The sequence below is a fragment of the Equus przewalskii genome, chromosome X (assembly GCF_037783145.1).
Source record: "Equus przewalskii isolate Varuska chromosome X, EquPr2, whole genome shotgun sequence".
Lineage (NCBI taxonomy): Eukaryota > Metazoa > Chordata > Mammalia > Perissodactyla > Equidae > Equus > Equus przewalskii.
Window position 1 is genome coordinate 88,695,140 of NC_091863.1, and position 24,348 is coordinate 88,719,487.

General features: G+C 39.3%; 1 protein-coding gene across 1 annotated transcript in view; it reads right to left on the reverse strand.

Moving 5' to 3' along the window:
- Positions 1-22,063, reverse strand: part of AMMECR1 (AMMECR nuclear protein 1) — a 107,520-nt gene extending 85,457 nt beyond the window's left edge. The window contains exon 1 of the mRNA XM_008532590.2: positions 21,471-22,063. Within this exon, the coding sequence (XP_008530812.2) occupies positions 21,471-21,943 (473 nt within the window). The 5' untranslated portion in view covers positions 21,944-22,063. The remainder of the gene's footprint in view (positions 1-21,470) is intronic.
- Positions 22,064-24,348: the final 2,285 nt, after the last annotated feature.

Here is a 24,348-nt window from a genome sequence, read left to right on the forward strand (position 1 = left end):
AAGACCCAGGGATTATGGGGTGGGACTTAGAGATAGGTTCTTCCACTGGTTCAGCATTCTTGGTTCTCCTGCTAGACTGTGAGCTAGTTACTCAAGGTCAAGAGATCACAGCATTAGCTGTACCTTAGCTGTCTGGCATATTTAGGGATACTGATTTTCTTGAATTAATCTGACCTCTTATCCTGACCCATCCTTTTGACCTATTCTTAAAACCCCAGACCTAGAAGGATTCTTCACCGTTGATTCTGTCCCTGGAATGATGTTTAAAAAACTAACTTCTTATTAGTATAAGTCACAACCAGGTCAACAACTGTCTATCCATAGACATCAATGCTCAAGAAGATGCAGGCTTATTCTAGTGAAGGCAAGATTTTTTGTGGGAATATGGGTGATTTATAAATTTCCTTATTTTAATATCTGTATGTCTGTGAACCAGATGACTCTTCAGTCATCTTAAGTAAAATCTGCCGCCTGTGTTCATCATTCCCTAACTTGTATAGGTTTTATTTGTCCCTCTATAAGGCACCTACTTATTTGTATTACAGTTATCTCAGTGCATAACTTAGCTCTCTTACTAGAGTATAGACTTCTTAAGGGCAGGAAAGCCTTATCTATCTCATTATTCCCACAGTAACTAATATCTAGGTCAATCGTCTTTGAGGAGAGTTCATTTAATTAACATTTCATAATTTAAAAATTAACTTTAAAAATAGAATTTAACTTATAACTGAACTAATTTGCTTAAAATAGTACAGTGGGTTTGTTGTGAGGGCAAACAAAAGACTTTAACAAGTATATTACAGAAAGGAATTATACTATCATAACTAACAAGCCTTATCCCTTGAGGATGTTGCTCGACTTTAAGCAGGTTGAAACCAGCACCTTCTTTATCTATATACAGAACTGCATCCTTTCTCCCCTCCCCAACCTTATACCGCTTGCTTCTAAGCTGAAACATTACTACAAAATTGCTAAGCTACTCTCTCTTTAAACTTGGTAAACAAATGCTAAATAAGGAGACAAAGATCCCTAGGGGGAGAGAGAAGAAGATGGCAGTCCCTTCTGAGAGCACCAGTTCAATAGCTTCCTACTTACAAGGAATCCTGCTTTGTCTGCTGGACATCCCTGATCCTGACAGCCAGCCCCCCAGAAGCAGTGCAGTTCTTGTTTCGTGCTATACTTGCAGCCGGTTCAAGATCCATTCAAAACTGTTCAGAGCTTTTAATCATTTTGTCTGCCACATGACTTCTTCCTCAAATAAACAAAACTGAAAGCAAGTCAAAATTAGAGCTGATTTTCTCCCCACAGGAACAATTCACCAATATTATAAGTTATAATGGAATTTATTATCTAGAACTTTGTTAGTCTATTCTGCACTTCATTAGGTGAGTTAGGTTATGGAAATTCCAAAAGGTTAGTTTATACTACAACTCTACTAAAATTCTCTATTATTTGTAAAGTAAGCATTAATATAAAAGGCAATCTTTTTTCATCATATTACAACCTTTCACACTTGTCCTTAAAAGTAAGCCTTGATAGGGGCAGGAACCACATCTTCTCTCTCTCTCTGAATCTCCCAGTGCCTTGAGCACAAACTCTTAAGAAATATTTATTTGAATTAACTTTTTCAAGGATTAATTTAATCTGCGCACTGACAGATAACTCACTTCTAAAATTCATAAATTTCCATAAAAGTGATTCAACATTTTTTTACTGATATGTCACTTATTTCAGAAAAAAAATTTCTGCTGTCTTGTAAGAAACTCTACCTGAGCTAAAAACAACTTTCTGGACAATAGATAGACACATTTTGTGACAGATACTGCACATCAGACTGAAAGTCTCTTGCAATTAGTCCTTGAAGAGAAGCAAGCAAGCTCAGAGAGATATTTTTAACTGTCTTCAGTTCCTTGAGAGGTGTCATAAAATTCTTAAACATATTAATTTTAACATCAAAGTAAATATATGCCATTAAGCACTTTTAGGAGAGAGGAGGGATACATTATAAAACCAATGCTTGAGTATTCCTGCTCTCACAATGTTAGAAATCATACAAAGAAGAAACTGGCAAGGCTTAAATTCTCTTTGGTATAGTCTTCTCATCTTAAAAACCAGAAGAAGAACAAATTCTTAATTCATGAGAATGTTCTGAGAATTGGTGATTATGAAGGGTATTTTTTTAGTATTTTATTAAAGTTTATCTAGAAAGAGCCCAAAATATTCTACGTAGGCAATATACTTGTACCTGTTTACAGCATATGAAAGGAACTTTCAAATAAAACTTAACTTTGAAAATAATCTATAATCTCATTTCCAGAATCTAACCTGCATGCCAAAGCACTGAGATTTCTAATGCTAACTACCAATTCTTTACTCTAGTTTGAGTCATTTTCTTAATGGCTGCCCCGGGAATTATGATTAACATCTTACCTTAAAAGAATCTTTCAGATTAATACCAACCAATGTCAATGGTACACAAAATCTCTATTCCACTATAGTTCTGTTCCCACCCCTCCTCCTTTAACCTATTGTCATTCTAATTACTTCTTTATATGTGATAAGCCCATCAATAGCTTTATAATTATTGCTTTATGCTGCTGTCTTTTAAATCAGATAGGATAAGAAAAGAGTTATAAAGATACCTTTACATTGTCTTTTATATTTACCTACACAGTTACCTTTACCAGTGCTCTTTATTTCCTCATGTACATTCAAGTTACTATTTAGTGTCCTTTCATTTCAGCCTGAATGATTTCCTTTACTGTTTCTTGTAGAGCAGATTTGTAGCAACACATTCTCTCAGTTTTTGTTCATCTGGGAGTGTCCTAATTTCTCCTTCATTCATGAAGGATAGTTTTGCTAGATATAAGATTCTTGGCTGACAATCCATTTCTTTCAGCACTTTGAATATTTCATCCTACTGCCCTTCTGGCCTCCATGGTTTCTTATAAGAAATCAGCTGTTAATCTTACTGAGGATTCTCTTGTCTATGATAAGTCCCTTCTCTCTTGCTGCTTTCAAAATTCTCTTAGTATTTGTCTTCCAAAAATTTGTCTTTTAACAAAAGTCTTTCAACAAAAAAAGACTATCATGTATCTAGGTTTGGATCCTTCTGAGTTTTTCCTACTTTGAGTTCACTGAGCTTCTTGGACGGTGGAGAGCTTCTTGAATGTTGCAGATTAATATTTTCATCAAATTTGGGAAGTTTTCAGCAATTAGCCCTTCAAATATTATTTCTGATCCCCCTCTTCTCCTTCTGGGATTCCTATTACATGCATGTTTGTACACTTGATGGTGTCCCACAGGTCTCTAAAGCTCTGCTCATTTTTCTTCATTCCTGTTTTCTTTTTGTTCCTAAGATAGTATACTCTCAATTAATCTATCTTCAAGTTTGCTGACTCAATTCTGCCAGCTCGTATCTGCTGATGAACTACTTTAGTAAATTTTTCATTTCCGTTACTTAAATTTTCAACTCCAGATTTTCCATTTAGTTATTTTTAAAATAATTTCTATCTCTTTACTGATATTCTTTATTTGGTGAGACATTCACATATTTTCCTTTAATTCTTTATACATGATTTCCTTTGAATATAATAGTTCATTTAAAGTTTTGTCTTTGTCAACATCTGGGCTTCCTCAGGGACAGTTTCTATTGAGTGTTTATTTCCCTCTATATGTGCCATACTGTCCTACTTCTTTGCTTACATTTTAATTTTTTGTTGAAAACTGGACATTTTAGATATAAGGTAGCAAGTTTGGAAGTCAGATCCCTCCCCAAGTTTTGTTGTATTTTGTTTGTTTAGTGACTTTCCTAGACTAATTCTGTAAAGTCTGTATTCCCTGTTGTGTATGGCCTCTTGAAGACTCTGCTCAGTTAGCTTAGGAGTCAGCTAATGATTGGACAGAGATTTTCCAAAATGTCTTGAACCAATGGATGTTTTACCCTTTGCCAAGGGACCCTGTATGTGTACTGAGGCATGCTTTCAATGCTAGAGCAGTTTAAAACTCTGCCTTAGCCTTCATTTCCTGTTTCTGCAAGTTCTCAAGGTCAGCTAGAGGTGAGCAAATAGGACCTCCTCAGGTCTTTTCTGGGCATGTACACAGCCCTGCACATATGTATGGCCTTCTAGAGACACCCAGGAATAGCTTAGAGCTTTTTAAAGCCCCCCATCTCAACCCCAGATCCTCCTTTTAAGATTTTTGGCCAGCCTCTTATTTGCCCTTCCTGGTATCACTACCTCAGGCAGATGCAATGTTCAATAATTGCCCCTGATTGTTTTCAGCAAATGCCCTAAGGATAAAACTTTTCCATTGAGCTAGGATGAGTCAGGTCAAATAAAGACAAGCTTTGTGAACAGGGCCTTTCCAGGGAGCTGCCAGCCAGGTCAAATAGTGACAATTCTCTGGGGATAAGGATATTTAGAGAACTTGACCTGGTTCTCATAGCTACTGTAGTTGCAAAGTTGCTGGTTTCCTTATGGAACTGGGGAAGGGGAAACAGGATTAGGGCAAGTTAAAGCACAATAAAGCTCACTGTTCTTACCAAAAATCAGCTGTTTTTATTGAATAAATGCTCCTCAGGTTGTTTGAAGCCTTTGGTTAATTTCCAGAACTCCGAAAAAGTTGGTTTTGAAAATTTTTGCCAGTGTTCACGTTGCTTTTACCAAGGAGTAGATTTTCTGAGGTCCTCACTCCAATATTCCAGAAATCCCCTCTTTACTTGAGATTGAAAATTATTCTGGAACTGGTGTTTTCTAAAAAGACTGTAACCTTCAGCTCTTATAATGTCCCAGCAAAATATGTGGGATCCCTAGTGATATCTGCACACAAATTACTAGGTTAAAGTATTCATGAACATCTATAAAATTAGAAGACAGAAAATACGATCAGCCTAGATTAACATTCCATTTTACCTTTGGTGACTACAAGGAAACAAATGTGTTTTTTGATAACAGATGCAAAAAAAAAGCATTTATTGTTATCAACACTTGGCTGCATTTTAAGTATTTTAAAAATATATCTCCTTTTTAAAGATTCACATATTTTAATTTTAAATAAAAGAATATGAGAGACAATGACTTATCTGAGTCACGGTGGGACTGAAGGCATAGCATCTAGTTCAATGCCTAGAGTCATAACAGATGAAAAGTTGTCAAGAAAAGGTCTCAATGTATTTCTTAGATGAAATGAGGAAGATGGTGGTTATAAGCTCTAAGTCTTGACTTTTATAAATAATCACTTAAAAAACTCATTTTAATAGAACATTTACTATTTTATCACACAATTGATTATTCATTATAATATTGCCAAACCAAATTACAAGTTACGAAAAAATCTGACAATTGTAGCATTATCCTAATACTAAACTAGGAGACGTCAAACATATAAGTGGTTCTTCATTTGAAGAGTTTTGGAGGTCCTGAATGAGTTTAGTTGCAGGTATGATATGAAAACAATCTGCTTATACCTTTGTGTGTGTATGTTAGAGAGAGACAGAGGTGGGGGAGGGAGGCATGGGGGTGAGACAGTGAGAACACATAATGCTTTTCATATAACTGCCCTGCCCCTCTTAAAGTAGCATCTAGAATTGTACATGAGACTCCCGGTTTGGGGGTCACGCTGCAGGGCAGAGAGTCATGTTATAGGAAGAAAAATGTTGGGAATCACTGACTTAATGTTTAAAACACTATAAGAGTGATTACAAAGTCACTAAGATGTTTTCTGAGAAAACCAATTTAAATTGAGCAGATCCTTAATATAGAGGAAATCACTTATAAAAATCAACAATAGTAGCCTCAGTGATATTTATGATGCTATCATTCATTCAGAGGTTCACTGTTCTATTCCGTATGTATTTAAAAAAAATTGGCATGAGCATACAATAAGGGTTTACAACATGGTAAATTTTCACTACTATGTCTCTTTAGAATTCATGGACTTAAAATCTGCAATTTCAGGAATTTATGAGCAACCACTAAAGTCTTTGATTAAATAATTTTTCATTTTGCTAAGACATTAATTTGATAAATTTGAATCTTGTGTACTTTAAGCCTAATGCGTATGAATGAGTTGTTAACTTAGTAAGTCCATCCTTTCATCTGACTATGCGTGATGTTTTCTTTGCATTGTAAACTATGCAATAACTCAAGAAGGGATAAAAAAAATTTTTTGAAAAAAAATGGCCCCCCAAATACAGCAACTTTCTACTGCTGGTGCTTCATATAAGGAAATGGTTTAAGAGTCGTAAAGCAGTGTTGGTTCTTAGCCAGAAGATATTAATTTTGGATAAGTTACAGACTAATGTGTTGAATTCAGCTTTGACTCAGATCTATGACATAAACAAGTCTGCCATAAAACATTTTATGAGGGAAATTACATGCTAAAATATTATCTGTGCTTTCAGGATAATTTATAATCCCTTGGGTCAGGCTTCTTCAAATCTGTTTTTCTTCATCTAAATTATATTAATGTGAGAACAGACACATCAACAATTTCCATAAAAACAAATAGCAGTATTCCTCTTGTTCACCAAATGTATGATATTCAGTGTGTTTGCTGACACCCTAAAATCCATTCTTAGGCAATAGATTAAAAACTCCTGACTGTAGAAATATTAGCAAAGAAAGAAGCATTTATCTAAACATATGGGAACCTAGTTTGAAACAAAACAGCAGGAAAAGAATAAGTAAATAGCACCAAATAGCCTTCCAAACACTCCGATCGCCTACAGGAGTGGAATCATGAGGGAAAGATAAGCAGGTGACCAAAGCCCATGCCATACCTCTTTGAGAACCATAAACACATGTTCTTACCCTCCTGCGTGCAGCTACATATAGCCAGGTCAGTCCCCAAAGAACAAACGGTAGCAAACAAATCCACCAAGATTTTATGGTGTCAGTTATACACACAGAGAAAAAGATACCCAGTTCCAGGTAAGGCACAGGAAGGAGCACAATGGAACACCTCACTTATTCCCTGCTTTAAAACCTCCCTAGAAAAACTTTGAGGAACTGGCTCGGTGGCGCAGCGGTTAAGTTCGCAAGTTCTGCTTCTAGGCAGCCCAGGGGTTTGCCGGTTTGGATCCCGGTGCGGACATGGCACCGCTTGGCATGCCATGCTGTGGTAGGCGTCCCACATATAAAGTAGAGGAAGATGGGCATGGATGTTAGCTCAGGGTCAGTCTTCCTCAGCAAAAAGAGGAGGATTGGCAGCAGTTAGCTCAGGGCTAAACTTCCTCAAAAAAACAAAAAAGATTAAAAAAAAAAAAGAAAAACTTTGAGAAATCTTTGAGATCTGGCACTGCCCTGAATTCAAAATCAGGCCAGTTAAACCATGTTTACACACTCCTTTAGATATTCAAATCCATTGTCTGAAAAAAGATGGAAGTCAAAAATTTACAGCCTCTCTGCCTCAACACCCTGCCACCTCCCCAAATTGGAAAACTAACAGGGCCAGTAAATAACTTTCTAGATAATGTAAAGTGGTAAAAATAGCTAGAATTTAAGCGGAAAAAATTCTATAATGCAGTTGCTACCAAAACTTCAGCTATTCAAGACTGATGATCTCAAAAACGGCAAAGCTCCAGAGAGAAATTACTGAGGAAGGGGGAGAGAAGGATCTTCCTAGATTTTTACTTCAATTTTGGGGTGGGAGAGATTGGAAGTCAAAAATGTTCAAAGAAATATAACAATTCTGGGAACAGGAAAGCACCAGTGGCCCTGATGAGCTGGTGCAAATTATTTAAGTTAGTAAAGGGTTAATGAATGGTTATTATGGGACGGTGAATAATTGTAACTTTTCATGAAAGTGAAAGAAAGCTTCAAGACTAAAACGCTCCTTTTCTGTAAAAACTGACCTGAATTTCTCTAGACTGAACTGAAATAAACAGCAAAGGTTTTAAGAGCAGCCCAGTGGAGACAGGAACCAGGACCCTTTGGACCCATACTCATTTTTTCACTTGAAAATGGCCTTTGCTTGTCCTCTTGCCACAGCCAAAACGGAAAATCACTGACTTCTTTTCCTCGATCGTGCTCTGCACTATGGAGGGCACTGCCTATTTACCATGCCTATTGTTCGAAGCTTGTGAAAAATGAAATTGGCATCTAAACGGTTCAACCTTGTGTAAACAAAATTACCTCTCCTCCCCCTGATGAGGGTATTCACCTTTGTTAATAAAGATTTTAAGCATATTGAGAGTGACCAGGGACCAATGTGTGGTCTGTCTAAAAAGTGGTGGATTATGTGGCCTTCGACTCTATTATGTGGCAGGGGTTATGATCACCTACAAAAGTCAAAATCCATCTCTGCTTCAAAAACTTTGATTCAAAAATATTTCTCCATCACTATTTTCTTTTAACATCTCGTATTTCTTCACCTCAATGTAATAACATATAATTCAAAATACGGATTATTCATAATTAAAGGCTATGACATGAGGGAGAGCTCATTTACTTACAAACTGACTGCAACTACACGGAGAACACTGTTCATGCACATTGTGCTAGTGTTGTTTTTTACTTCCTGAGTATGCCAGCACAACGTTCATGCTTATGTGACTAGAACCTGTCAGAGATCACTCTCATAGTTAGGAAATAATTGCTTTATATTCTTAAACATATTCTGGAGAGTAAAAGAAGAGAGTTTCTAAAATAAAAGAAAATTTTACGGCGATCACTGAAAAAGAAATTTGGGGTTCTAAACTTATGTCTTAATATAATTAAAGACAAATCATCAACAAAAGACAGAACTTTGCTGTTTTTTTCTTCAAAAGGTAATTATTGTTCAACATAAAATAAAAATACTTTGTTCTGTTGTAATTTAGGAAACTTTTTAGAATTTTGTTTCTAAATGATACGATAAAACCTTTAAAGAGTTTGGTTATAAAGTTGTAGCATTCTTGAATAGGGCATGTTAAGAACCCTAAGGAACACACTCATTAGACTAATCTATGTTTAAGCTAATTTAATAAGTGACATCATTCAATAATTAATACACAATCCTCCTATAATTATTGTAATTCCTAGTACCTACCTTATGTGTGTTACATTTGCAACATTCAAGTAAAATGTCTTCATTAACTTAGGGAGAAAAAAGTGGCTTAAAGCCATTTAATTTTATCTATAATAATTAGGGTACTTTATTTTTTTAATTACATAATCTTTGCAGCTACTCAATTTTACCCACTTCATGTTTGAGCATCGAAGTTCAGAAGGAAAAGAAAAACACCGAACATAGAAGGCACTCAGGCAAAGGGTGATGTAACCAGTGTTAATCTAACTGACTTATGCTGAACGTCTATTGATGAATGAAAGCACTTTGTCTACACAGCAGACTCCCACTTGTGTTATTTCCCAGTCTCTTGTCCAGGCTTCATGACATTCATGACACTAAAGGAGCTGCTGAGGCATAATTAACTGGACAAAAGAGAAACTTTACCAAGAAAGAGGCAATTCACAGGCCATTAATAGTTTAAAACTGTCAACTGGCAGACCTTCATTTCCCAATGCCTGAATTACAAGTCTCCTGACGGGTCCCCTTTCTTGCTAGGATTTCCCCCACTTCAATCTACCTTTGATTGGTACCCATTGACTACTGTACAATGCTCATTCTGACCTCTGTGTCTTTAAGTTGTTTTCCTGTCTAGAATGCTTTATCCATCTACGAAAGGTCTACCCAACCTGAATCCTACTTTGTCCATGATGCCCCCCAGTATAACTCCCGCCCACATTAGTCTTTGTCCAAACTTCTACAGACCTCATTGTCTCTATTACTGATTCAGCCACTAAATCATACACAGCTTCATTATTTGTTTCATGAATCTTGTCTCCTCAATATGACTGCAAGCTTTTTAAGGGCAGGAAACGTGTCTTATGCCTATTTTATAGACCTCTCACCCACATCCAAAAAGGAGCCCAGTAAAGTGTTCTACCCACAACAGCTACTATATCACTTATTGAACTGAAATATACTAAACATAATATGAAGAGCAGTAGCAGCTTAGAACAAGAGATACGTTTCTGATGTAAAACACATTGTCTTAAGATAATGCTGGAAAATGAATCTTGAAGCTTGAACAAATACTCATTTTAAAATGTCTATAAGCAAAGGGATAATCATAGTGGAAATTCTACTTTCTTCTTTAGAATTGCAAAGCCATCTCTAAATGGAAGAAGTTGGAACCTGCTCCAAAATCCAAATTAATGCATTACAATTTCGTGATAATACATAAAAAAGGCCAGCACCTCTGCTAATCATAAAGAACCTCATACTAGTTGTGTACACAAGAGGACAAATAAACAACTTTCAACACCCATGACTTGACCATGTCTATTATTTTACAGATGAAATTACCACATTTAGCTGTGAGTTTTTCATTCAAAACAAGTGTGTACACTATAGGACACAATTCCAAGAAGTGCTTAACTAAAGTGGTTTATATATACATGTGTGAACTTAAAGGTCTTACTTATAATCATATCCCATTAGGCCAGGTGTCTTCCAGTTTTCCATCTCTCAAGAAAACACATTTCCTCAGAAACATCAGGTTCAACTGTCAATACTAATGTTTTCTTTGAATGCCTTGGTTCTTCAACCTTTAAAAGTAGGTGAATGGGACAAAGTTCCTACCTGTCAAAGACGTTTCCTTATATTATTATTTGCAAATTCATTAGAAAGCCCTAAAGAACAGAGAACAACCACCTAAAAGAAATGCTAGAAAATGAAGTTCTTTTCAAATACAGGTAGTTGGTATTAAGTATACTAATAAAGCAATGATAAATTCCAGGTCAAATACTATCTGAAATGCTACTAGTTTGAAACAATTTTTAAAAACGGTTATTTCTGACTCTAATGCCTTTAGTCTACTTTATTCATAATTTTCAATAAATTTAGAAAAGTAAATACCTCAAAGCCTAAATTAGGCTCTCTTGTAAATAGGCTTTGTGCATCTCTATTACATATTCATAAGATTAATTTTTAAAATATTCCCCAAATTCCCAGGAAAAATTGGTTGCTTTAGGTAGAACCACCACCATGTACCTTTACAAAAATAATCTAAACACAGTGCTTATAATTAACAGCACTGTACACTTAAAAAAATTTGTTAAGAGGCTAGATCTCAGGTGTTTTTTACCACAACAAAAATTAATTAATTAATTTGCTAAAAGTACCATACACCTATATGATTAAAGAAAAACCGAGTAACCGAAAGTGGCTGATACTCCAGTTATCCATGAGAATATAATTTGCAAGCTAGACTGACCATAGTAGGTCCTGTTCAGAGACACTGGAGACAAGGTAGAGAAGAGGTAAGTATGCTCAACAAAATGCCCTCCTATGATTGTATTCTGCGGTCAGAAATTATAGCTGGGTCTATCCTTTAATATTGTCTGCTCCATAATCTTTGTTATGGAGAATAACTGTGAGCAAGCTCTATAAAAGAAACTTCATACATCTAAGTAGAGGCTATTAATACCGAAATACACAGGCCCAAAAGAAGGACACATCTAAATACCTGAGGATTTATAACTATTACTCACAGACAAGTCAAGAAAAAAGAGAAAGGATAATGACCAGAGAGTGGCTACACTTATCTGTTTGGGGTATATTTAAGCTACTTGTCCCAGAGCTCCCCAACTTACCTAGAGGCCTCATTCTGAAGACACCACATGAATGGTTTTCAACGTGGTCTCTTGGAAGTGCTCAGGGGACCCATAGGCAAGTCCTCTTACATTATTAAACTTCACGCTGTACATCTGTTTCTGATAGGAATATTTTTTTTCATCAAGAGTGCCATGACCATTGGTTCTAAAGAGGGGACACATCTAGGTTTGTATAATGTAAAATACGCCTCTTGGAGAAGTCCTACTCCAGACCAAGCACTCAATCTCCTTTTTCTGCCCTGAATTCAGGCTTCACCTCACTCAAGCACAATCTCATTTTTCTCCCTCCCTGACTCCCATGTGTCCTCTATTCCTGCCTCCGGCCCTGTGCGACTCTCTTTCTCCACAGCGCCAATGCTTTCAATGTGGAAGAGTGGATTTCTGCAAAACAACTTGCCAAACGGCAATGGTTAGAGGAGCCTGTGGAGTAAAATACACCACAATCCACATATCACCTCATTAGCGTCAGAGAAATAGAAGCAGTATCATTCCCATTTGTTCTTGTGAGGGTTTTTTGAACTGATGAGCGTGGGATAGATGGATCCATGAACAGAACAAAAAAATCTAACCACTGACTGCCCGGCACCTACTCCTAACGTCAAACAGCTATTCCACAAAATCAAGTACCTTGCCAAGCTAGTGGCAAGTTTTCTGTTTGTAATGCAAAAGAAGTATGGTGAGTTTTTGTTTGTTTGTTTCAATCATGGAGAACTCCATGAAATGTATTGAGAGCAATACTAACACAGAAAAAAGGCCAGAAGACTTCATGAAATTCTTCTTTAGTGAATAAATCATCAACGCCATCTTCCACTTATCATATAAAAAAAGGATATATAAAAAGCACCCATCATCTAAACACTTACCTCACCGTTGTTCAAAATCAGGATACAAAAGGTTTTTGTCTTACTACAATGAGGTATGTCCTGAGGTCCAAGTTTTACCAGCTATATAACTTATTTGCACCCCAAACCACCTATATCTAATCGTTGGTTGCTAGGCTACATAAACAATAATAATGTCACAGAGAAGAAGCACACTAATGTGACTAGCACATGAGCATTTCTTTGAGGCAGACACAGTGCTGTGGGACCTCTAGGCTGACAGTACCAACCGATTTTTCATATATTCCATTCTATGAGAATGACTCAAAAATCCACTAATGCCTGAAGCAAAGCAGAGAATCTGGTATTACCACCTTGCAGCAATCCAAGATCTCAATATAAGATATGTTACTAGAATTGTGTGTCATATGCTTACAGAAAGTATATGGAATGGCAAGGCGAGCTATATAGGCTGTTAAGTCAATCTCTCTACTTTCCATTACTATAGAGCTGGTCAGCATCTTCTGGCAGGATATTGCATAATACAGTCAACTGTGCTCTCCCAGCATTGCATGTGGCTTTGGGTCACAGTGTGGATTATCTGTAAAATGAAACAGATAGGGAAAAGGCAAGAATCATCAAGACTATCACAGACCTTATTTTAAAAACTAGTATTAGTAGGCCTGGACTCAAGCAGAACTTTTCACATTTGCCCATCCACTGAAGAACACAAAGATCATAAAGCAATATAACTGATCTTGGCCATTGATAACATCCATCCCTCACTGTTGAGCAAAGCTGAAAAAACAGCTTCAGCTTGATTCTTTACTTTCTAAGCTTAAAGACACTGGACCTAGAATCTAGTACCAGACAGTACTTCCAGTTCTTCAGAAATTTCCTTTAATCCAAGGTCTGAAACTACAAGTTCCTGAGATGGTACTCCATGAGGCCCTATTTTGCTGAATGCTCTGCTCTGAATTACACATAAGGAAATATAAGAATTGCTGACTGCTCTACAAATTGATAAGCCCAAAGACTGAGAAAACATATAAACCTACATTAGGGAAACCCAACATTCTGTCAGGTATTTTTACTAGCAACACAGAGCTGAAAATTCTCACTGATCTCTACCCATCTGAGCAGTTCAAAGTCACAATTGGGGCTTGGGGGAGGCTGGAGAGATCGCACGAGACCAACCAAATCGTCACAATAGCTCTGTTGCTGCTTTGTGGTTCTGCTAATTAAAAAAGAAATGACATTTGCTAACTGTCAGTACTTGAAATACACATATTAAGAAATCTGATTTCACCTGACCAACTACAGCCATGCGTTGCTTAATGATAGGGATATGTTCTGAAAAATGTGTCATTAGGTGATTTAGTCATTGTGTGAACATCATCGAGTGTAATTACACAAACCTAGACGGTATAGCCTACTACACACCTAGGCTATATGGTACTAATCTTATGAGACCACTGTCATATACGTGGTCCCTCATTGACGGAAACGTTGTTATGCAGCCCACGACTGCCTTTGTTTCTTCCCATCGCCCATGCTTTTTAGTGGCACCACCATCCTCTTGGTTCTTCAGGCTTATAAACTCTGAATTATGTTCAAAGCCTCTTTCCCTTTCACTTCCCACAGCAATGGGAATTTGGAAGATTTTTTTTCACCAATGCCTCTTTACCCCATATAATCACCTAATTTCAGGTCCTCATCCAAAAGCTATCTCAGCTATCTTTATACTTGATCCAAATTCTATAAACCAATGTCTTCCCCTTTTTCTCATATTAGACAGATTTGGGAATAGGTGAAGAGGGGAAGGGGGAGGTTCTTACATTTGCGATCAAATTTCATAGCTATTCCAACAGAGCTGTTGAACAAACTTTTCCTGAGCACAAGAATAGCTAGGCACAGAGCCAAGAAAAGAAGAGACAATGATGAAAGCCAAAAAGCAGGTGAGCTGCAATCTTTCTACTCCTACACAAAGCCTGGCCCCAGAGTATGAGTCCCTGCATATGCTAACTTCTTCCACTTCTTGATTTTGCAGTGTTCCTATGTTCACAAACTCTGCCCCTGGGGCAGCTTTCCAACTTTTCCAATGCCAGTTTTTCTACTGCCCTCATAACCTTAAAGCCTCGCTGGTCTCCTCTACCTTGAGATGCTTGATGCTTCTCCTTCCAATTCATCTTACATTCCAGAGGACTCTCCTGCAAGTACTGTTGTCTTCTTAATACAAGAAACTATACTCAGATACAATATCTCTTATCCAGCCTTCCCAGAGGGTTCCCAAGACCAAAGTCTACTTTTAATTTCCTTGAAGCATTATGATCTTAGAGACCAGAGCAAGAGGAGTGGTATGGAGAATGCTGAGAGTGCAAGTTGCTGACTAAAGACAGCTGCCGGGAATCCCCAAGTACTGTGGCAAGGGGTGTGGTGGTGGCAGCAACCGGTTGGAGAACAACCAAGTAAGACTTCAAGATCTACTGGTCATACACACTCTTCACCAATAACCACTGTACCTTTGCCATTTAAAAACTTGCCTCAAAAGTTATCCTCTCCCAAAAGCCCTCTTCCTGACCAATCCTTTATTCCATGTGATTACCATGCTTATGTACAATATTTTTCATGTATCTAATTCATCTACAATCATGTATAGATTGCTTTGTAAGCATTTTAAGCAACTTTGTTATTTGCATCACATCTTTAACAAGACTGTAAGCTCTGTGAGGATAGAACTATTTCTTCTCTTTCTCTGGTTTCCAACCATAGAACTCAGCATAATGTATAAGCTAAAAAAAAAATAAGTTTCTTCCCCAGTGACATATAATTTCCACTCAGCTATTCAACACTAACATCTTTAAAGTTGAGCAAGTCTGAAAGTATGATACATTAAGAGCTGTATAAAATACACCCACACTTGACAGAAAAGATGCCACTTATAGTTGGACCAAACGTAAAATACGCTCCACCCAACCAACTATACTATTACACCATACTTCTTCCTTTGTGCTCTTTTCTTTGTACTACATAAGCTTGTGGCTCGTTCTTGCTCTTAGTAACACTAACTCCAGAAGCTCAACTCTAAATAAGTTTACTGTTGGGAATCTACTCTTCCTACCTACACAACCACTGGCTTCTCACACTGTCTCCAGTGTCCTGTGAGCAACTGCCCAATTACTGATTGTGGAAAGACAGCTTACACATTGAGGGTCCATTCTTGGCAGCTCCTGGCTTTTACTGCTGGTCCTCACTTACTTAGCTTAATTGATTCAGAACAGTATCAAAAAGAGACATTATTACACAAGTTCGAAAAAAAGGGACTATTTAAGAAAATTTAAATGTAAAAGCCCTGGTCATTGTGCTGCTTTAAAACAGGCAAGCATGTGTGACATCGAGAGAACAGAATAAAGCCTATTGAAATAGGGAACTCTGACTAATCTCATTGCACAAGTTGTAGTGTTTCACACATATATGATGCTCAAAAAAGTAAAATGATCTATACGTGGGAAGCACAAGTGACTTCAAAATTATAATCCATTGCAGTACTGGGTTATAGCGTTTTCATACAAATACAATTTCAAAGAGTTTACAGTTTTTTAAAGACAATAATGTGAATGTTAGTATGTTTCTGAGAAACACATTTAGAACAGACCAACTCGTGCATGGGCTAACAGAGCATTTTTCACTTTCTCAGTAGTGGTCTTTCTTCCCACTGGACTGAGATCCCAGCAGAGATTCATTCTTGGTTGCCACCCACTAACTGGGACCTGAACGCAGCACAAACACAATTCATAAGCAAGAAAAATTATGAGCTAGATTATCACTCTCTTTGGCCATATGGGGGAGAGGATAAAATAAGCATCGAGTTTTTCTTTTTAACTAAATATACCTTGCCCTACATACACCTTTATGCATGGATATAAAAATAATTTTGTAATTTGTATTTCTACATCCTTCCATTTCAGTTACTGACAGTTTTTACAGCATAAATGACAACTGGGGGCGTGCCTGCTTTCTTTTCTATCGGTAAGATAAGACACCAGATTGCCTTCCAATGGAAAGCAACATTGTTGAAAAACAACCCATAAACAACCCAACAATTTTTCGGACAATTTTTTTAAGAAAAGCTATACATCATGACCGTTATGCTAGCATGGATAAGGAAATCTGTAAAGGCCTAGTAGCATCATCTGCAATAGACAGATACACCTTCCGGCTATTCAGGTCAGTGTTCATCAAAAAAGACATAATAGAGATATAACAGCTTGCGTTTAAAATGCTGATTTAATATCCCTTTGACCTCAACTGCATTATCAAATCAGCTTTTCTACTAATGTATGATAGCGTTGTTACTGTTCTGCTGAAACAAAGTGCCTACCTCACCTCCTGAAAACAACCCAATCCCTTCAAGCAAGCTGAAAAACAGTAATTTGACTACTGTGGCAAGAAAGAGTTAACTGCTAAAACACCTGATGGAGTCCCTCAAAGTCTGCACGTCCAGGAGTGGATTTTTTAAAAATACATTTTATTCACTGCAATGGAAAACCACACGTATTGATGTTTAATAGTAAACGATCTCTTATGTGCTGTGGTCTATACAAAATGTAGTACTACATTAACTTCAAAGGTGGTAAGAAGGTTAAAATAAAAAGTTCACGGGACGTGACATGCAACACAGCATTAAAGATATAAGAGTGAACAATCCCAGTGCCTTAGCAGGATCCTTTTATATTTCTTAGTTAATGAGGGAAATTCTTAAAATGCAATCCAGCTAGCGTAAGGGTAAGTAAAAGCTTTTAAAATCTTATCACAACATGTTATTTATTGAACTAATCATCAAAGCTTTTTTGTGAGAACAGAAGGGGCTTTACTTATTAAAATCAATACAACTCACTTTAAGATATCTTATTTGTGCTGTTTTCAACTCCTAAAATGTGCCCCCCACATTTAACAATTTATGAAAAAAGACCTCAAATCATACCACAGGTTTCCAAGAGTCATCTCCTCTCGCCCCACCTCGGACTGAAACCATCCCAAGAACCTCGGACTCTTCTTATGATCTTGGCAGCATTCAATCTCCCTGGTGCTAAGTTAGAAAGAATGTGATAAAGGATAGTGACATGGAAGCAGGAAGTTTTACACTGGAACCTGGCAGTGAAAACTGCCATTCCCTTCCAGTCGCTCAAGTACTTTATTCAGGACCTCACTACTCTAACTCAGTGGGTCTCAACGTGTGGTCCTGGGAACTGTAGCAGTATTAGCATCACCAGGGAACTTGTTAGAAATGCAAATTCAAGGCCCCACCCCAGACTGACTGAATCAGAAACTCTGGGAATGGGGCCCAGCAATTTGTGTTTTAACAAGCACTACAGGAGATTATGATGTACTCTAAAGTTTGAGAACCACTCCTCCTCAAACTTTAATGTATGGAAGAATTACCTGGGGAGCTTGTTAAAATGCAGATTCTAACTCAGCAGGTCTGAGGTGGGGCCTGAGAGCCGATGTTTTGAAAAAGTTCCCAGGTGATGTCTTCCGCAGACCACACTGTGAGTGTTTCCCAAATCAGTTGTTTACCAAAATTACCCAAGTTGCTCATAAAATTCAGGTTCCTAGGCACCACCCCAGACGAAATTAACCCAAATCTCAGGAGAAAGGCCTCGTTGAATATAACCAGTGGTTCTCTGCCTCAGCTGCACATTAAAATCACCTGGGGAGCTTTTAATAATCCTGATGCCCAGGCCCCATCCAAGACCAATTAAATCAGAATCTCTGGGGTTGGGACCCAGGCATCCATTTTTCATAATTCCCCAGTGATTCGAATGTGCAGCCAAGGTGGAGAACGACTGCTTTGGAGTCGAACTGGCTCAACACCTGGCGCAATGGATCCTTTTATAGTAGCAAATGGTTTCCTATAACATGCCTATCCTGGTTCCCACCTACAAATCCAAGAGCTCTGACTTTGAATAGTAAAATGCACCTAAAGTCATGTTTTTATCATGTCTTGAATCTTTTTTCTGTGGGCAAATGTGCCTTTACAACCAAGACCAAGGATTTAGTAATGCATTCCTAACTTTTAACACAAATGTTACCTGCCTTCCATTAAACAAGTTTCCACTGTCCTCCCAAGCTCTTGCTCCTGCTACCTCTCCGTGGTCAGGTCCGTCCTCCAACAAATAGCAACAGGGAAGAATTTGTATTCATCCAGCCTGTTCTTATGCTGACCCCTCCCCCCAAAACCTGAAACACACAGATCACCGGAAATTTCTAATCACCTTTCAGAACGCAAGGGTAACTGATGAAGCTAGAACTTCTAAACCTATAAAAGGCAGGTTTCACCAGTTACAGACATTTTGACAGAAATGGCCTGCGAAGGGATGAAGAGAGTGTGCACATGAGAATCTGAAACTGTCAAAAGCACATCTTCTGGTGGACAGAGACAGGACCTGAAACACCACTGCTCACGACACCATACTAATAACTCTGAGGGGGGAAAAGCACTATGTCTATTTATGTCTTATGGCCCCCAGCACAAAGCCACACTAATAACTACACAATGCTATTAAATATGTAAGTCAGAAAGAAAACGTGTGGTGGGTACTAAGGCACTGTCGAATGATCATAGTTATTTCACTCCCATAATCAAACACTGCTTTTAAGAAAATTTCCTGAATTTTCCACAGTACATCTCAAAAATGACTTTAAGATAAATGAAAATAAGATGCTGTCCTCTTTCCACTTAACTGAACTTTCATTCTCCCCCTGGTCATGTTCAGCGTCTCTTCTAAATTAGTTGTTTTGTAGAATACATAACACATTCAAGGCCTGCTAAATGATAATAGTAATATTTACACCGTTTCAACATACCCACAGTGGTCAAAAGTGTGTCTTATTTTATCCGTTTAGTTCCACTGAAAAAAAATCTAGTGGATGGGGTATCAGGAGAGAAATAATACCTAAATATGTGTGTAAAGTAGCCACCGTTAAATGACATTTTCAAAAGCATTTTTTGTATGAACTGGTCAAGCTCACTTTCCTTTTAAAATTCTTGTTATAGTCATTCAGTTAGCCCAAACTCACTTTAAAATGTGTGAAAATAGCACCTCCTGAAAGTGTGTTCTCATATGCTTTGGAGCAATGGAGTGTGAAGAGTAAAACAGCCTTTGCCAAACTCACGTAACTAAACAGGAGTGAATTTTTGCAGTCCCATGACTTTGCAGAGCCAACCTATGTATCATCCCAAGACTGGCTTTAATACATCAGAGACATCCAAGAGAAGCCAGAAAAGTCACAAATAAGTGACTCAAGCTAATAAATATTTCATAGGTTTTTCACATGGCAGTCTTTTCAAAATGAATTTTACGTCTTAAACAAAAAACCAACTGGCTAAGTAAAGTTGTGGGTTTAGGATTTAAGCTCCTAGAATTAAAACTATGAAACTTATAAAGATATTTATTTGACCAAGCGTCAGTCTGGATGCTCTTTCATGCATTTCTTATGAACCAATGCTCCAAGATGAACCAAGTCTGAAAGAAAATGCACAGACCACAGAGGTGTGGCAAAAATACAAAATTAAATACACTTAAAGCATCAAAGCCAAAGAAAACAAACAATGCAGATTTACAATTTCCACGACACTTTATTGCAATTTCCACTTCACATATTAATTTAATATTTTTAGTCTAGGCAGAAGTGTTAATACTTATCCAGTAGTAGTCTAATCCCCTAATCTCACAAAATGAAAAGAAGAAGTTTAAAAAGAACATCGATTCAGGTATTTATGATATGGGGACAAGGGGCTCTTGTCTTAGCTAGAAAAAGAGTTGATGCTTTTCAGTGTAAGTTTCACTGAAATTTTGCTCTATTATTTTCCTTGTTGACGCTAAGTACTCATAATAAAAACAATCGCCCTCTTTGTCATTCTGCCCTTCCTTGGGCTTTACATTCTGTCTAGCATTTAACTCAAAAAGTCAGTTTACACTCAGTTTACACATTAAAAAATAAAACATATGCCCCATCTCCCACACACCCAAATGGACAGGGATTAGAATTAACCTGGCTTTCAGCCGTAACGGTGCTATTTTAAACAATTTCAACCACACACTTAAAGGGTAAAATAACTAAAAGTACAAAACCAAAGGAAACCATAAAAATTCCTACACACTTACTGTTGGGATTAACTACTTCTCAAATCATCAAGCCTAACATAGATTTCTTAAAAGTGAAGTCGACACAAAAGCGAATGCACGCTTAATGTACAAACTGACAGTGGCTCTATGGGGACAGCTCTCTTTTGAATGAGCTATTACCCAGACGGTGGAATGAAAAAAAAAAGGTCTCACTTCAAATGTGAGAGAGCCGGCGGTGCGCTTCACTAGAAACACATTTTAATGGGTGTGTTCGGATAAAAATAGGTAGTAAGGAAAAACGTGTTTTTAAAAAAACCTCCTCCCTCCCCAGGACACAAGGAAACCCAAAGGAAAAGATGGGTAACCTCACAAGCTCCGGAGCTAAGTTCTATCACTAGCAGAACAGAAGTTGGAGAGTTGCTATTTTTCGCCCTGCAATGGGATAGTAACTCTCCGTGGGCAAGGTACGTGGGGCGGGAAGACTGGCGGGGCTTTCACATGGGGTAATGGAAACCAAAGTGAGGAGAGATCAACACCTTGAGTAATCCGGAGCTCCAGAACCGGGGCGCTGGGGACTCAGGGTGGCGAAGGAGAGAAGGAAAGGGTCACAACTCCTCGAAGTTATCGCAAAGAGAAAGTGAACACCTCTGGGGGCCAGTGCGACATCTCTTGCAGCAGCACCCTGCTCCGAGCGTGGGGTGGCCGCCCCGGAGGGCAGAAAGCGCGGGGCGCCCTGACTGAGCTCGCGCGGCTCCGGGGACCGCGGCAGCCGCCGGCGGGCAGGCGGACTCGTACTTTGCCTCAACTCTGAGCCCCATCCCGAGCGCAAGGGAGAGGGCGGCGGAGGGCACGGTACTCACTAGGGCTCGTTGGTGAACCGGGGGGTCCGGGGCTGCTGGTATCCGTACAGGTGACAGTAGAGCACATCGAAGCAAAAGCAGCACATCTCCGCTGACACCACCATCTTCCGGGAGCCGGGCGAGGAGGACGAGGCGGCGGACGACGAGGAGGGCAAGGAAGAGGTGGCGGCGGCCGGGGTGGAAAGTAGGGTCCCCACTCCGCAGCTCGGAGGTGGCGACAGGGAAATCCCCCCGCCGCCGCCGCCGCAGCCCTGAGGGGGAGAGAGGGTACAGCCGCTGCCGCTACCTCCTCCGGTTAGACCTCCCAGCCCGTTGAGCCGCGTACCGGCGCCTCCTAGTCCCAGCTCCCCGGCTCGGCACTGGCTCTCTCCGCTGCAGTGGGAGGAGGAGGAGGCGCCACCACCGCCACCCGAGCCAGAGGGGGGCGAACTGGACAGTTTCTGCTTCTTCACCCCGCAGCAACCCGCCGCCATCTTGTAACAGTCTCCCCCACGCAGCGCTTCCGACCCATAAGTGAGGCGAGCTGGCGGCGGGGGCGAGCACGCTGCGGCCCCGGCCGCCGGGGGCGCGCCAGGGGCTCCTGGGGCGCGCGCGCGCCGCTCCCCGGCCCGGCGGCCCGGCCACGCGGCTGCCCCACGCGCGCCCCCGTCTCGGCGCGCGCCCCGGGCTTTCGCGACTGGGCACCTCGTGCCTGTCCCGCCGGACTCGCGCCTCCTCCGAGCCGCAGCCTCCAGCCCTGCGGCCGGCAGAGGATGAAAGACGGGAAGCCCCGTGGAAAGGAAGGAGAAGGAAGCGAGAACGAGAAAGCAGAGTGGGAGCAAAGAGAGGAGGTGGGCACAGCCGGGGAGGAAGGAGGGGAACTAGTGGCGGGGAGTGGGGGAGAAAAGAAGAAAGTCCGAAGTAGTGTTCAAGTCCCAAAGCACAGCTCGATGACCGGCGCTGCACATAGTGTTAGTGACACTTGAGCCGAGTTATGTGGAACCTGAGCCACCGGCCTCAAATACGTTGGTTTCGGAACTGCCAGAGTGTGCGCAAGCAGGTGCTCGGAGCTCCACACCTGAGCCCGCGCCTATAAAGCGTGTACAAAGCAGTCGGCGAAATGGCCACACTGCGGTGGCTTTAATACGAGTCTAAGCATGCACCAGGGGTTTTCCGAGATTATGGTAAAAGAGAAGATTCTTTCCTTATGGACAGATATTCAAGCCCAATTGAATCTGTATATCCTCTACTTGTTCTCCAACTTTCCCTCCCAGCCCCATGAAAAAGTTTAAAGGCAAAAAGTAAAGTGCTAATCAACACCTCGCTGGTTCAGAGACGTTAATTTTCCTCTGGAACTTTCGGCGATGGGTTATAGGGGTTTTTGTGTTTGTTTTGGCTTGGGAACAAAGCAATTATTCATATATCCGTAGTCAGCACAGATCTTACAGGTAAATAGGGCAGGTAGTGTACTTAGTCACAAGCTGAAAGATTTTGTTCAGGTATATAATTAGATAGTTGTTAGTATTCATTAAAAAAAATTCTCAAAGAATGCTTGGATGGATGAGGAGGCGGATGATTGAGTCAGTCCCATTCTGGGCACCTAAGACAATAACCAAACGTGAAAATTCACAGAAATGAACCTGATAGAAAAAGAAAGTGTAAGTTATTTCTGTTGTCTATACCATGCCAAAACATCTAGAGGAAGTCAGGTATCTTCATATTTGGAGACATCAGAAGATTGATTTTTTTTCACCTTTGAGCTAAATGTGTGGGATCTTATAAATAGTTGAGGGCTGGTCATTCCACTCAGGAAAACAAAAACGTCTATTCATTCAATAAATATTGAGCCTCTGTGCCATACTATATGCACAACACCGTATTTATGTTGAAATCCAGGAAGTATGCTTCCCGCTCTCAAGGAGTTTGTGAATTAAGTCAGATCTATGTACATAACCAGATAAATACCTATTATTTATCGAGCACTTTTTGGGTGCCGGGTACCATGTCTCATCTTACCCCATAACCCTTGGAAATAATATATTATCTCCTTTGATCTTCATAGTAACCCCCTGAGGTTGCTCATTTACAGATGAGGAAATTGAACCTCAGAAGTAACTAGCTCAACATCACACACCTAGAAAGTGACAGAGCCAGGATTTGAACGCAGGCATGTCTGATTCCATTGTGCTATACTGCCTCTCACTACCAATATGTGATAGCAAGGTTAGTGATGTATAAAAGATGGTGACATTAAATCACAGTAGGTGGAACGGAGGTTAAACAAAAATAAGAACTTAGTTTTTATGGAAAGATTGAGAAACACTAAAACGTTACCAAGGAAAGATAAAGAATCTCCTTAAAAACATTTTGTGAAATAGATCAAGTGTCTAAAATAGTTAGATGCAACTCAAAGACAAAAGAGATTGGTTAAGCGGTTTGTGATATGTGATCTCACCCTCTCAAACCTCATCATTACTATTAGAACTATCCTCCTGTTTGAGGCAAATAATTCATTGTCAACCACTAGTGGAGTAAAACAAAATGCATTCATTTTTTTTTTTTGGCTATGTTACAGAAGAGAAAGCAGATTGGTTTAAAAAGGAATGCTCCATGACAACTAGTACACTGTTAGAGTGCTTTGTTTTGTTTTATACGTTATTCTTAATTATCAGAGTCTACCTTTTAATTTGTTTGAAATTGGGTCAAATACAGTCGGACAGTAGGTACCGACTTACTCACCATTCCACTAAGATGTGAACACTTCTAGAGTAGAAAACCGGGGCCATTTAATGACATCACACAACAGTTTAGCAGAGGAAGCGAAGTAGGATACCATGGATGGCTGCTTCTGCTGGGGGAATTTAGGAAGGCAGAATGTAATCTCCCGATTTAGAATTTG